This window comes from Artemia sp. Qi Xiang Cuo, chromosome 6 (genome assembly GCF_049724085.1).
Source record: "Artemia sp. Qi Xiang Cuo chromosome 6, ASM4972408v1, whole genome shotgun sequence".
In the NCBI taxonomy this organism is placed as follows: domain Eukaryota; kingdom Metazoa; phylum Arthropoda; class Branchiopoda; order Anostraca; family Artemiidae; genus Artemia; species Artemia sp. Qi Xiang Cuo.
In genome coordinates this window covers 63,702,708-63,716,301 of record NC_142799.1, presented here as the reverse complement: position 1 = coordinate 63,716,301, position 13,594 = coordinate 63,702,708, and the positions used below count along the sequence as shown (strand labels likewise).

The window sequence follows — 13,594 nt, the reverse complement described above, 5'->3', positions numbered from 1 at the left end:
ATTTGTGGGGTCTGCAAATTTCCTTAACCCTTGCTCTTTATGCTAAAGTCTTAAAAGTCCTTTAAAAATACTTCTCATTGAAATTCAACGACCCTTGTGTTTGAGCAGTCTTTCTTAAAGAATTGTGTCAAAAATTGTGTCAAACTTTTGCGTAAAGGGCAAGGGCCGAGGAAGAGACAGTCCTCCTCATACACGGAATAATTTCTGTGTGCTTTAAGTTTTAATGTTGCTCTTTACTTAAAGTTGAAAAAACTTGTTTTTAATTTTATTTCTGACCCTTTTTCAAATCATGCCAGGAAATTCCCTTCTCCCCTCCGTTTGAAATTTCTCATACAAGATTCCCCCGGGAAGTTTCCTTCCCACAGAAAATTTATTCCCTAGAATGTTTTGGCCCCCTTCCCTTGATTTTGTAAAATACCCTTTTTAGGGTGTTTAAAAACGCCTTTTTTAGTATTTTCGTTAAAATAGCTGAAATAACTGCACCCCCCTTAGATTTAGACAAATCAATTTCACGCCCCCCCCCCCTCCTACATTTCAAGAGCTGCGATGTGGCTGGCGCCACATCGGAGTGGACAAACTAAGAAAATACGCGATGATTTTTTCGACTATTTTTAAGAAGCAGTTCTTAATATGAGAAAGGCAGTTCTCGGCATCTGAGATACGGCAAGCACAATTCTGCTATAAAAACATCGGACGTTCAACTGTTTCTGTAAGTGAAAAAAGGCTAGATAGCAGACTAAAAAAGAAAAAAAAAACAGAGGAACTTCTAAGCGTCTTGAGAACCCAATAAGATACGAGACAGCGGGTTAAAACATTCATACTCCTGCCATTTACCCGTGCCCCAGCCATTTAAACATTTGCCTCTCAATTACTTGGACTATCTGTCTTGGCTTTTCTCTGTCTACGATTACCCAGCCCAGTCTTGACGCAACCTATGCAACCTATTGCCCAAAATACTTGATAACTTCAATTCAAAATCAACGGTCCGAGTCCGTTGATTTTGAATTGAAGTTATCAAGTATTTTGGGCAATAGGTTGCATAGGTTGCGTCAAGACTGGGCTGGGTAATTGTAGACAGAGAAAAGCCAAGACAGGTTGGGTCAAAGAGTATGGGGCCGTCTTCTTCCACGTGAAACTTATCAAGCATTCCGGCTGTAGCAATTTACAAGGCCTATGCTAAACAACAGGGGAGTGTAAGACCTAAAAACACAATTCAAGTTTTACAACCATTTTTGACGAGCACCTGTTTAAACAATGGAGGCTGTTTCAGGCATCCCAGGTGCTTCAAACACAATTCTGATATAAAAAAATAAGACTTTCAACTATTTGAAACATGTAATCAAGGACGCTGAGTCAAATGGAAAGGGCTATATGTCTCAATGTGACACAAAATGTTTAATAATACCTTTTGTATTACTGTAGGCGATTTCGGCTTAAGGTAGAAGATAGACCAGAAAAATTGGATTCAGATCCCGATGAAAAAATGGGCTAATTTGCACCAATGGGGGTAGTGAAACTTCATATTTGACTCCTATAATTTCCAAAAATACGACAAAATAGAGCTACGTATCGTCCTTGCTTAGTTTTGAACAGGCAGATTTTTAAAATCTATTGTATCCGAAACAGAAGTGGTACAACCCAAATTGGCGCAAATTAGCCCCATTTTGGCAATAAGATACACAGACAGAAGAACACACGGTACAAGCTCTTTTTTACAAAAAAAAAAAAAAATCAGAAATGATACCAGTTCTTAGATATTAATCATTCCCATTTAATTTTACAAAGGAAAGACACGGTTTACGCAAGGAGTTTTGCCAAGACCTCAGTTTCGGATGAGAAATACTACGGGTCCATTAACCAAACAAAAACTGTAAAGTCCTAGTTTAAATACAAGTTCCACCATTAAAAAACTTCTTTATTGAACTTCAAAATTAAAAAACTCAAATCCATTTCCATAAACCAGAATTTGTGAGTCTAATACATAGACCCCATGGATGTCAGAGACTGTTGTACACATTGTCTGAACATGTTCAAGTTGAGCATTATCGTTGTTGATTCTCCAGACGGATATTCGTTGATCTGAAGAAACCGAAACTAGCAATGATGCAGAAAGCCACCTAACTCCTAAAATACACAAACATTTGAAATGTATTAGAGAGGAATGGAAAGAGAAAGAGAGAATAAGAAGTGATGAGAACCAGCCCCTTCTTCATGTTATTCTCCAAATAATTTTTTAGACCACACAGCCTTTCCATTTATAGTTGAGACGACAATACATTAAAAACGGGTACAGTTTTTAATAAGACAGTGAGAGATTAAAGAAAGACTTCAAAATAAAAATAATAGCAAAAATCCAAATATTTCCGCGTCGCATCCGCAAGCCTTTATCAACAGAAAACAACTAAAGCCTAAACGAAACTTGTAAAGAAAAGAAAAAGAAAAAAAAAGTAACAATGGAACACTTTACAAAATAAACCTCAAAATTAAACAAAATCCGATATGGCAGAAAAGCAAAACAAAAAACAATAAGGTATCAAAGAAAGATGTATGGTACATGTATACTATGTGTAGGCTACATGTCCAAAACATCTTCTGAAACGGAATTCTATTTAAAGATTTTTTACCTTCAGATAGGCTAAAGTTTGACCTAGATCATCCGTAATATTTTCTCAATATAAAGACACTGTTTCCTTTTAATGGAGTTCGATATTGGAAGATATTTTGGACTTATCCATATAGCATGCTATGATACCTTACTGTTTTACGCTTTGGCTTCTGTTATATAGAATTTTATTTAATTATGAGTTTTTTCCCTTTTTTTGTTGATTATTTTTTTGTCAGTTGCCACATTGCCTGTATGTCCTGTGAACATGATCAGTCATAAGGCTTTGGATCATTTTTGGGATCTCCAATTGCCTTCAAATGGCTCACAGAACTGATAGACTATTTTAATTATTGTTACTCTATGACTATCTACCTAAGTTTTGCCCTAAGATGGATGATAGTCTATCTATCAAAAAGTGAAATGGATCATTTGTATACAAATCGGAAAAAGTTATGCCAGCTTTGCCTCTCACAGAGACCATCTGTCTTGGATTTACTCTATTTAGCCATGGCCCTATTTAGCCTTGTTTACTTTAAAAGTTTTGTCTAGGCTAGTTTTCTTTCCGTTGATAAAGGCTTCCGGATTTGTGGCCGAAATATTCAGAATTTATTATTATTTTTCTTTAAAAAATTTTTGTTCTAATTTTTTACTATCTTATTTAAAAATTTTACCCATTTTTAATATATTATTATTCCAATTATATCTTATTATTCTCCGAGTTCCTTCTGACTACTTTCCGTATTTCGTTTGAGCTATACACGAAATGGAAGCCTTCTTATGAATCAAATATCAACTATTTGATATCAACTTCAATTACCCAAGAGTATGGCTTACCAATTAGATTAATCTAAATGCATCCTGATTTGGAAAGGAATTACCTCGAAAAAGCGCAATACATGAATTGAAATATAAAGGAGGAATGGGAATACATTAAAAAAGAAGTAAACAAAAATGCCATCTTCTTCCTTTTCTCTTCAGTTACTTCTAATAGGTCTTAAAAATTTGAGAATTTTAGGAGAGAATTCAAAGTTAATTAATTAAATATAAATTTTAGTGCCTTTTTAAATAATAAAAGAGATGTCGCAGGACAAAATCATTGTTTTTAATCATTGTGGGTCATAAATTTACAATACAAGCCCAAATGGGGCGAAATTGCCAACAGAGAAATATTATGAGATGGGCAATCTTGACAAATCTGCTGGCGACTCATAAAATTTGATGTTTACCATAGTACAGTTTTCACCAGGATCGCAAACCTTGTGGGCTTTTATCCCCTTTTCTAAGATTATGCTAATTCTAAGGTAATAACTTCTGATAATATTTTTTGTCTAATTTTAGCTAATAATGTTTGCTTTTTTAAGAGCCTAGGCTAAAAATTATGAATTTTACACACTGGAAACAACACAAGAAGAAGGTTAATGTGATATATACATTGTTAGCTAAACTCCATTTTATCGACATTTGGTTTCAATTGACAAGCGTCGTTCTTGTGCTTACCTTCACTACCATGAACGGTTTGATTTAGATTTGATCTGCAGTTTACTGAATTGTTCTGATAAAAAAGGATTAATACAGTGCAGCTTTATTCTCCTATCTAGCGTATCTTATCATTTTTATTTCATTTTTAATTACATAGTAATTTTGAAATTTATATTTAAAAATTGCGTGATTATCAAAAGCTAAATCTATTCAGCAGCTCATGAAAAAAAGAATCGCGCCTTTGATACCAAAAGTTACCCCTGCTTATTTACAAAGCTGATTTAAAAGTTACGCCTTTGATACCCCAGCTTAAATACACAAGCCAACATGCAGTGACATAATCGGGGGATGGGGGCGGAGGTCCCACTGGAAGATCCATCAAATCAGTCAAGAGAATGTGAATATTTTGGAGATACCAATTCGTATTTTGTGTTTTGACTCACTTGCCCTTATTGAAAAGTATCTGATAACACAAACTTGATGGGAACAAAACACAGGTAAAAAAAACAAAAAAAAAATACATCACTTTTTCCAAATGTAACTATAGCTAAAGGTTAAGATACAAAAGAAACATCTAAACTGTGGAGAAGGAGTGGGTCTGGTATTTAAAGATAGTGCAGTTTTTAGAAGAAAATATTCCAAATTTAATGCTTTTCATTGTATATTTTTTCAAGGTTTAATTATGTTGGGTATAACAGTATAGACATATCTTAATCACTGATAAGCAACTGGGACAATGAGTGAAGAGATCTGGTAAATCCATCAAAGAACAAAACAATAAAGCATATCAACAAACTAACCAGTAATCTGCGAAGAGTGAGCTAATTCACGAGTCCACTCTTCTCCACTTCCCACAATCTTTGCATAGATCTTCCCATCATCACCACCAGTAGCTACAACTAAGTCATTATTCACTGTGAATACATCTATGTCATTCACACCAGATTGGTGACTAAAATACACTTGTTGAGGAGTTCTTCTAGAGAACGAGTCTATGTCCCAAGTGGCAATTTTTCCGTCGGTGGCTGTGGAAAAAACAAATTTTTGTGCGATAGCAGTCTTGAGTAAGCAATGATTGTGCCAGTTAATCTGGGAAATGAGTGACAATTTTTGATCTGGGACCGAATAGAAAAACTTCCTAGAAAATAAAGTCAATTAGAGGCCTTTCCCGTTGACAAAACCGAATCGTAAAATGACAATCTGAATTGTAAATTTAAATTTACTGTTCCGCTGATAATCCAGACTATGCAAACTCTGTTTTCATCACTCAGGTCACTGTTTTCAGTACGAAAACTCTAGATTGTGAATTCGACCACTACGCTCGAATGGAAAATTGTGGATTTGGATTGTTGATTTTGCTTAGTCTTGAGTTGAGTTATAAACTCTGTTGTTCCTTAGGCTGCGATTCGACAATCCAGTTTCATAAACTAATTTTATAAACTTCTTTGTTCCACTGATAACTGTCAATCATGTTTTTAGAATCTGGTTTGTCAGCGGAAAACGCCTTAGGTCAGTGTAGGATTAATATATTGCGTTATACTTTTTTCTTTTCTTGCAGTGCTTTGCAAGGAGAAGATTTAGCCGCCATTTTACTTTACTGAAACATTTCAGGCACCACCCCTTCTTCAACACTTTTGATTGACACGATAATGATGGATGTCAAATTTAATGCCCTGATCACGAAGTGCAGTCTCTTGAACCCTGTTCCCATATTGACTTTATAAAAAGACATATCAGAAATGCTACTTATAAGGGCTTTTAGTTTTCACACGTCACTGTCGCTTCAGAAACACTTTTGATTGATGTGATAACCGTACATACCAAAGTTGGTGCTCTTGACGAGGAAAAGATTTGATCACCCTTTCGTTACTTAACGCACGTTTTTGTATAAAGCGATGCCGCAAAACTGTGACTCATTCCTTTCCTTCGCGCGAAAGAGTGCTTTGCAAGGAAAAAATTAGCCGGTATTTTACTTGATGGAGCCATTTCAAACGTGGTACTTCCTTAAGATTTTTGACTGGTGGGACAATGGTGCCATGCCGAATTTAGAGCATGTCCCACAAATTATAGTCTCTTAAACGGCGTCCACTGATTGAATAACAGATGCAGAATGGTACTTAACACGGGTTTCAGTAAAAGCCAATGCTGCCATACTGTGCTTGGGTCCATTTTCCTCTTTTTTTTCCGCGATGAAAAAGCACCTTGTTTGCGAGGATGGCAATTTTCACCATTTTTCTTTTACAGAGGATTTTCAAACGTCGTCACCTTTATAATGATTATGATTAGCGTGACTATGGTGCTTACCAAATTTGTTGCTCTCCTTATAAATTGTGGTCACTTAAAATGTATCCACGAATTGACTTAATCGAATGAAGGATGCAGATTCCTACTTTATCCAGTTTTTAGCTTCAACTGGAGAACACTTCGGAATACGGCCAATATTTTATTAAATAGAGAGATCCTAAATGTTTACAGCATGAATGTAGTGCGTACCGATACCCCCTCACGTCCGTCACAGCAAATGGAAATAATAACGGGAGGGACAAAGCTGCCTGAGGTCAACACAACAGCACAAGCACTCAATTTCGGGGCTATTTATACCTTGAAAATCACCAATCCTTGAGGACGTGGTCCACAAGGTCCCCATATCAATTACAAAGATAATTATAAAGCTTTTTTTACTTTCGCATAGCACTGGGAGAAACATAAGAAAGAACTTTGCTAAGTAAAGGTACAGCCTCTATAAGTGTCCACATTTTTTTTATAAATAGCTTATATTGTGCATACTTACCCTGAAATTTTTAAAATTCATAAAAATAGACCCATAACATTCTGTATACTCTCATAAAGTCTTAAGTTGAAACGAAAACAGATCGTATCCTCAACGGAAATCCAAACTTTAATAAATAGGAGTCAAGTTTGGAGTTTTTTAGTTCGATTTGATAATGCTGCAATGTCAGTTGCTAGTAATTTTTAATCAACTGTTTAATCCATTAATTTAGTTTAATTTTAATTATTTAATTATTCAGAGTATCACTACACAAAAACTTGAATTGATTAATTAGAAATAAGTAATTGTTAAACCAACACTGATGGGATGAATCTTACTATTTTATTAGTTTCGTTTAAGATTTAGGTATGAACATTTGTTTAGGTATACAACATTTAGTGCTTTCATTACTAAATTAGTGAGCAGATATATAATTAAAATGAATTTATTTTTATTTTAAAATCATATTGAAGGGTCAAAGCCTGTCAGCTTTTTCCTATTCTAGGTAAGAACATTTTGGACGACAGAATTTAGTGCTCTCGTCATACATTCCAGTTACTTCAGTAGAGGAGCCTCTACAATGTGCGACACACTCGTCGAATATTTTCCTTAATCACAAATATACAAAATAAACATCATACATATACACAACAATATACACCAATCCTCGTTTCAAAAAGACTTCTAGCCAGAGATACGATTTCAAGAAAACTTAAAAGTATGCGGGGGTGGTGATCCTATAGCAATAAATTAGCCAACCTTGAGTGGCAATACATTTAATTCCGACATCGTCTTCACAAGCAAGAGTGGGTATTTAATTGGCAGCCCTTATTTTCCCAATGCAGCCATCCAAAATCAGGAGACTACCGACGAAACAAGAACTGATTTTGATGCATCATACAGGGTTGCCAGCTCTAGTGCATCAATTGACGAAGTCTACGATATGGCTAGATATCCTCCTCATAATTAATATTTGTTCTAAAAAAACTGTTCACTATCAATTGTCATCGATTCCCTCATATTCACAAATTTCGTTTACTCAACATTAGTTTTTTGGCTCTAGGGCCTGGGTTGAGTTTGAATAACTGAATTTTGAATAGCAGGCAAGCCGAGCAAAATTACAGCCTAGCGATAAATTATAACCATAGCATACATCTTGGACTCACCGTTCCCTCCCCTGTCATCGTGAAACAAGACCCCATCTTATAATCGGCAAAATGAAAATATCCATTATGAAAACGGTTATCAGTTCTAATGACTTAATTCCAAGTTCTTTTTGCTAAATTAATTGAATGAAAGCTTCAAATACCCCCTAATACAATTTAGACAAAATGAGAGAACAAATAAGAGAAGTGACAGGTGCTATTCTTGAGTTTCTTTTGTATAAAGCTGATGATAATTAGAAAATCGAAGTTTTTCATTTTTAATAAACTTTCCGGAAACAAATTAACAGATTATGGATATAATCTCCGTAACCTTTCTCCATCCTTTTTTATAAGCTATATTTACCTGATTTCTCCATCAGAACAGGAACAATACATGACAAAGGAATCTTTAAGAGCATCAGTGATTTTGAGGTCATTGTAACGAGTTTCTGGATCGAAGCCTTGCGCCACCAATCCTCGGAGCATATGAGAACAAGTCTGCATTAGTTCAATGTCCGAACCTCAAAAAGAATATAGTTACTGTGCTTTTAGATATTAAAGTGTAAAGTCGATTACAGCTCATAAGCCTTCTTCCCACCGACCCCCCACCTCTCAATAAAAAGAGGGAGGGAGAGGAGACAGATAAAGAAGGAGAGAAATGGTACGGATCCAATTTATAACCTGGACGAAATCAGGTTTTAGAATGGTGATATGTACTGACAATAAAATCCATTGCGCAATATAAAAAGGCTTCAATTTTAAAGAAGTTCAAACACGCAGAAAATTGGCCTAAACCAAAATCCATCAAAATTTTCATTAAATAAAACCTATAAGGCTAGTTTCAATTTTTTGTATTTTAATCTTCCCAAAAAAGAAGAGCTCTAAAACTCTTCCTTCAAAAATCTTTAGCAATGAATTTTCACCAAAATATAATGGAAATAAAAAAAAAGATGTCACTGATATAGACTAAACCGTCTTCACATCAAACTACTGTGAAAATAATTACTCTTGTCTGCGTTCCAGAGAAGAAGTATAATAGTTGAAATACACTTGAAGACTTCGCAAAGAAATTATAGTTTTACGAAACAAAAATCAAGATAAAAAGAAGAGAAGGAATTAAGCACCAGCTATTGAACATTATTAAACGAAGTTGTATCTTGGTGCTTTCTGAGGATAAATTGGTATATCCTCTATTAAAATTTTAAACTCTAGGTTTAAAGCAACTGCATAAACAATTCTACATGGACTGAATGTAAGCCATAAATGAAGGCTGAAGAAAACATTTTTCACTTTGTTTCTTTTTTTCACTCTTGGAAGCCCATCCATTAGTCATACCAGACGTCTTAACGTTTAATATTTTGCGTAGAAAGTCCGGAACGAGATTAATTACAAAAGGGAGCATATATAAATAAAGAAAGATGAACTAAACCCCTGTTTCTGAACAATAGTGAACTAAGCTTTATATTAGTGTTATAAAACGATAAATTGGGGCAATACAACATAAAATACAATATAATTATATGATGTAACATAATAAAATACAATAAAATAAAACACAATGTAACTGACAGCTTTTGGTTATGCCAGCTGTTACTCACTCAGACTATCTGTCTTGGATTTTTCTCCAATTTGCAATGGGTCTGAACTTTTTCATCACAGTCCACGAACCTGATTTTAATTCAAAAATCAACGGCAGGTAAAGCTGACATAAATAAATAAATTGACAACTAAAAGTTGAAAAATCGGAGCGTTGCCTATTCTGTAATTAGTTGAAGACGTGAGACAGAACGTTAAAGCAAAAGCATTTTGTCATATTTTGTTTATTTTGGAAAGTAAAGATCGAATAACGATTAAGAAAAAAAACAAGGGCTGAGTCCAGTTTTAAGCTAAAAAATCTGAAGGTGATTTGGGGCTTAGCATGTTTTTACTGTTTGAAAATTGCTTAAAAGTAATTGAATAAAGCTTTAAATTCAACTGAATCCATGTTTCTGGAGCAAGAGAAACTCCTACAGCACCCAGAATATGAAAATAGCGTCACAAAAATGCAACTTAAGTGATCATCCAGGAGAACGGAACGTTCTTGGACAGGTTTACTCTAATGATTATTCAAACTGATATAAACAGCTCGTTTCCTGATTTTAAACCCCAAAGCAGGATTGATCCTAAGCAACCCACCCCTCTATGTGGCCTTGTTTCGACAGTAAGGAAATTGAGTATTTTAGCAAATGATATAGGATCGGCCTATCGTACTGAGAAATAACAAGAAGAAGCTACTAGTCAATCTCTTCACCTACAGTACACACTAAAAGTTAAGTTATCCCTAAACTTAGCGGTGAAAAATTTACCAGAACACTTTTGAGAAAGACATTTTACTACTACTACTACTACTACTACTACCATTACTACTACTATTAATAATTCATTGCGGTTTCAAGCTGCCTGAGGTCCACACAACTGCGCAAGCTTCTTCTTCGCGTCAATCTGTAGAAGGCTTCACTTTTTGCTCTCTTCCCTGAAGTTTACTTCCTTTTTACTCTTTACCCCTTTAATATTTTACTTCCTTTAAACTCTCTACTTCCTTTAAATTCTTACCGACGACCTATTATCAGCCCCTTCGTGGAAAAGCTGCTTATCGTTTGGTCAAAGTTGCATGGCCCAACAGCACGATCTTTGGCAATTTATTATAATTCATCCCTATAACATGAGCCAGCCTTAGAAACTGGGATAAAATTCCATTTTTTGAACAACTTCATCCTTAATAGACGGTCAACTAAACGAATATCGAAACCATCTTAGAAAATTCCTCTGGAAAATATTTAGCATAACTTTACGATACATAAAATAATCAAAATAAGAGCATCGTAATCTAGGGCAAACCCGATAATTATCTTCAGACTGTTCAAAGCAACAACAAGTAAAATCAGCACAGTAAATAATTTGGTTATAGAAAAAAGACCTATTCACCATTATTCCTTCAAAGAAAAAAAAACTCTCATTAGTGGAAAAATTTAAGCCCTTGAAGATTAAATATTTGCATCTGAATCATCCCAATTTGCCCAATATTGAGAATTGATATTTATAAGTTGGAGACTGAATGAGTCACTAAAAAACACTTCAACTACATTTTATTGTAAAGCATCGATAAAAATGCTTTTACTTGGGTAAGATTGACGAAGACCATAGCAGGTCTAAAGCAAGAAAGGTGTGTGATCCCCCGCCTCCATCTATAAACTTCTTTCTCACACAGGGGATGGGAAGAAGTAACCCCTGAGATTGGTGTGGAGATCCACCTGAAAAAATAGTGGTTTAAAAATAACCTGTTTTTTATTCTAATCCCCCTCTTCAGAAAATGTTCTGATACCCACTCTTCCCTCCCCCCAGGAGTCAGACCTGTTTGCGGCTTCTCGTACTCCTTTTTCCATTCGATTTCCTGTTACTACTTTAATTTTTCTTATTTTTGATGTGGCGGTCATCCTTCTCCTCCCTATAAGTACCAATATTCCTCATCAAAGTCTTAGCTTTTTATGGATTAATTCCCCCTTTTGGCAGCTTTCAACACTTCGGTATAAAACAATTCTACACTACCAACAGTGGTGGCAACGAGGGGTTTAAAAGTTCAACAGCGGTAGCTGGCAAAAATTTCGTACCCTCAGTTTCTGAGATTCTAAGGCTGCCCCAAAAGGTTAATCTGGATAACGGCACCACTCCCTGAGGTTTGTTTTTACCCTGAGGTCAACACCAGTGCAATCAGTGTTCTAAGTCTCCGAGTTTTATGACGTTTTAGGAAATATATTTTATAGCCTACTTTTGTAACTCTATAACAACAGCCTATAGATTGCAAAATATACCCCTTCAGTTTTTAAGGCTCATTTGGTCTAGCCAGTAAACTGAACCCTGTACTAGTTAGAAATGAATTATTATTACCTCTGTCAAGTATTTTAGATATACAAAGTTCGGCTCTTCCACCTCCAGAAGCAAGAAATTGGAAGCTGCCTCCTAGAGAGCATATGGCGACGGTTCTCACACTGCTTCGATGGAATTTAAATTTTTTGGACCAGTTCAATATCGAGTGACTAAAGAGAGAAAGTCGAATTGTAGTATCATCACTGCCAGTTATCAGAAGAAAATCGTCGTTGGTCATCTTAAGAACTGTGGCAGTATTGATCACCCTTGTATGGAAACCTGGCTAAAAAAAAAAAACTCATCATTAATGAGACTCAATTCAGGAACAAAGGAGGCTAAATTAAAATTTGCAATAAAAACATAGGTATTGAGAAAGATGGTGGCAAAATTCGAAGATTTAGGTAATGAAAATTCGTAAACTTGGCAAGTCTGTAATGAAAATTCGGAATCAGAATTCGGAAAAATGACCCATTCGAAAAGACTGGTAGGGCACTTGGAATAAAAAAAAGGCGGAAACCTGTATCAACTCTTTAACTGTTAAGACTGAATCCTACGATATCCGTTTTCGTAAAAAAAGGGGGTAAGCTAAAATAATTCAGTATGCAATAAGTAAACTTCGCATTATAGATATCTGCTAGTGCTCTTTCTAAAATCTCTTCTTTTTGCTTTTTTTCTGTTTTCCAGTAACCAGCCTGTTTTTATGTTTTTTCTAAGGGGGTTGGGGGTGTCTAAAAAGGTCCGCATACTAAAAAAGGGGCCGAGCTACACTCGGTGAAAAAAAAGAGTGTATTTTCACCTTAATGTGTACCGCGACAAACATGGGTGCACTCTACGCGGGTAACTTTCAGCCACAAATGTGCATATTCAGGCCAATATTTTAAAACAAAAATAACTGAAAAATTCACACCGTTAGAATGTAGCAAATATAAAGGCTTGGGTGTACAAAGCACTGTCAAACGCCTTTGATAGGTCAATAGCTTCAGATCCTTTGATGGGTCCAAAAATTCAATAAAATCGTTTAAACTTTTAGCCAAAGATCGGTCAGTATCAGCGCAACCAATTCTTCCCTAGAAACTTAATTTATTTTCCTCATTTTCATTTGGTGATATATGGTTTATGGTTATATGGTTTTCAATATATTCTCTTATTGTCACTAAATAATGTTACTAAAAAACGAGAACTGTTTCTTTTTTCTTTTTTTATTACAGGCTTCACGGCTCCATCACAAATGATGATTTGCCGCTAGTCCTGGTAGTTACCTGATTTTCTAACACTGAGGTACTTGTTAAACCTTCTCTTGAAAGCGTCAAGGTAAGGATTTATCCGGATTACCTCTGCCGGCAATCTATTCCATGTGGCGACCGGTCGCCGGGCGAAACTCGTTTTCAGATATTCTTGGCGGGGAGTACCCTGCTTAAGGTAGTGCTGACAAGCTGCACTTCGGCGAGTTGATCGCAAAGGGTTTGCTTTATCAAGAACGAGCTTTGATAGCTCCTCCGATGGAGAGTTATACAATTACTTTTAGAAAACCGATATGGACGACACATCGAAACGTTCCTGGACCAGCTGTGGGGTTTTAGCATTCGCGTTGCCAGAGGTTGCTGCACGCACTGCTCTATTTTGAATATGTTGGAGTGGAGCGATGTGGCTTTTTGGTGCACTACCAAAGAGAGGACATGCATATTCCATGAC

At 35.7% G+C, this 13,594-nt stretch overlaps 1 protein-coding gene across 3 annotated transcripts in view; it reads right to left on the bottom strand.

Annotated features, from left to right (window-relative positions):
• Nucleotides 1-1,900: 1,900 nt before the first annotated feature.
• Nucleotides 1,901-13,594, bottom strand: part of LOC148951500 (tRNA (34-2'-O)-methyltransferase regulator WDR6) — a 79,122-nt gene continuing 67,428 nt past the window's right edge. For 2 of the 3 annotated variants that reach the window (XM_089090296.1, XM_089090297.1), the window contains 4 exons: nucleotides 11,924-12,185; nucleotides 8,364-8,520; nucleotides 4,885-5,222; nucleotides 1,901-2,124 (listed from right to left, as the gene is read on the bottom strand). In XM_089090296.1, the coding sequence (XP_088946422.1) occupies nucleotides 1,916-2,124; nucleotides 4,885-5,222; nucleotides 8,364-8,520; nucleotides 11,924-12,185 (966 nt within the window). In that variant the 3' untranslated portion in view covers nucleotides 1,901-1,915. The remainder of the gene's footprint in view (nucleotides 2,125-4,884; nucleotides 5,223-8,363; nucleotides 8,521-11,923; nucleotides 12,186-13,594) is intronic. The other variant, XM_089090298.1, reaches the window with a different exon arrangement.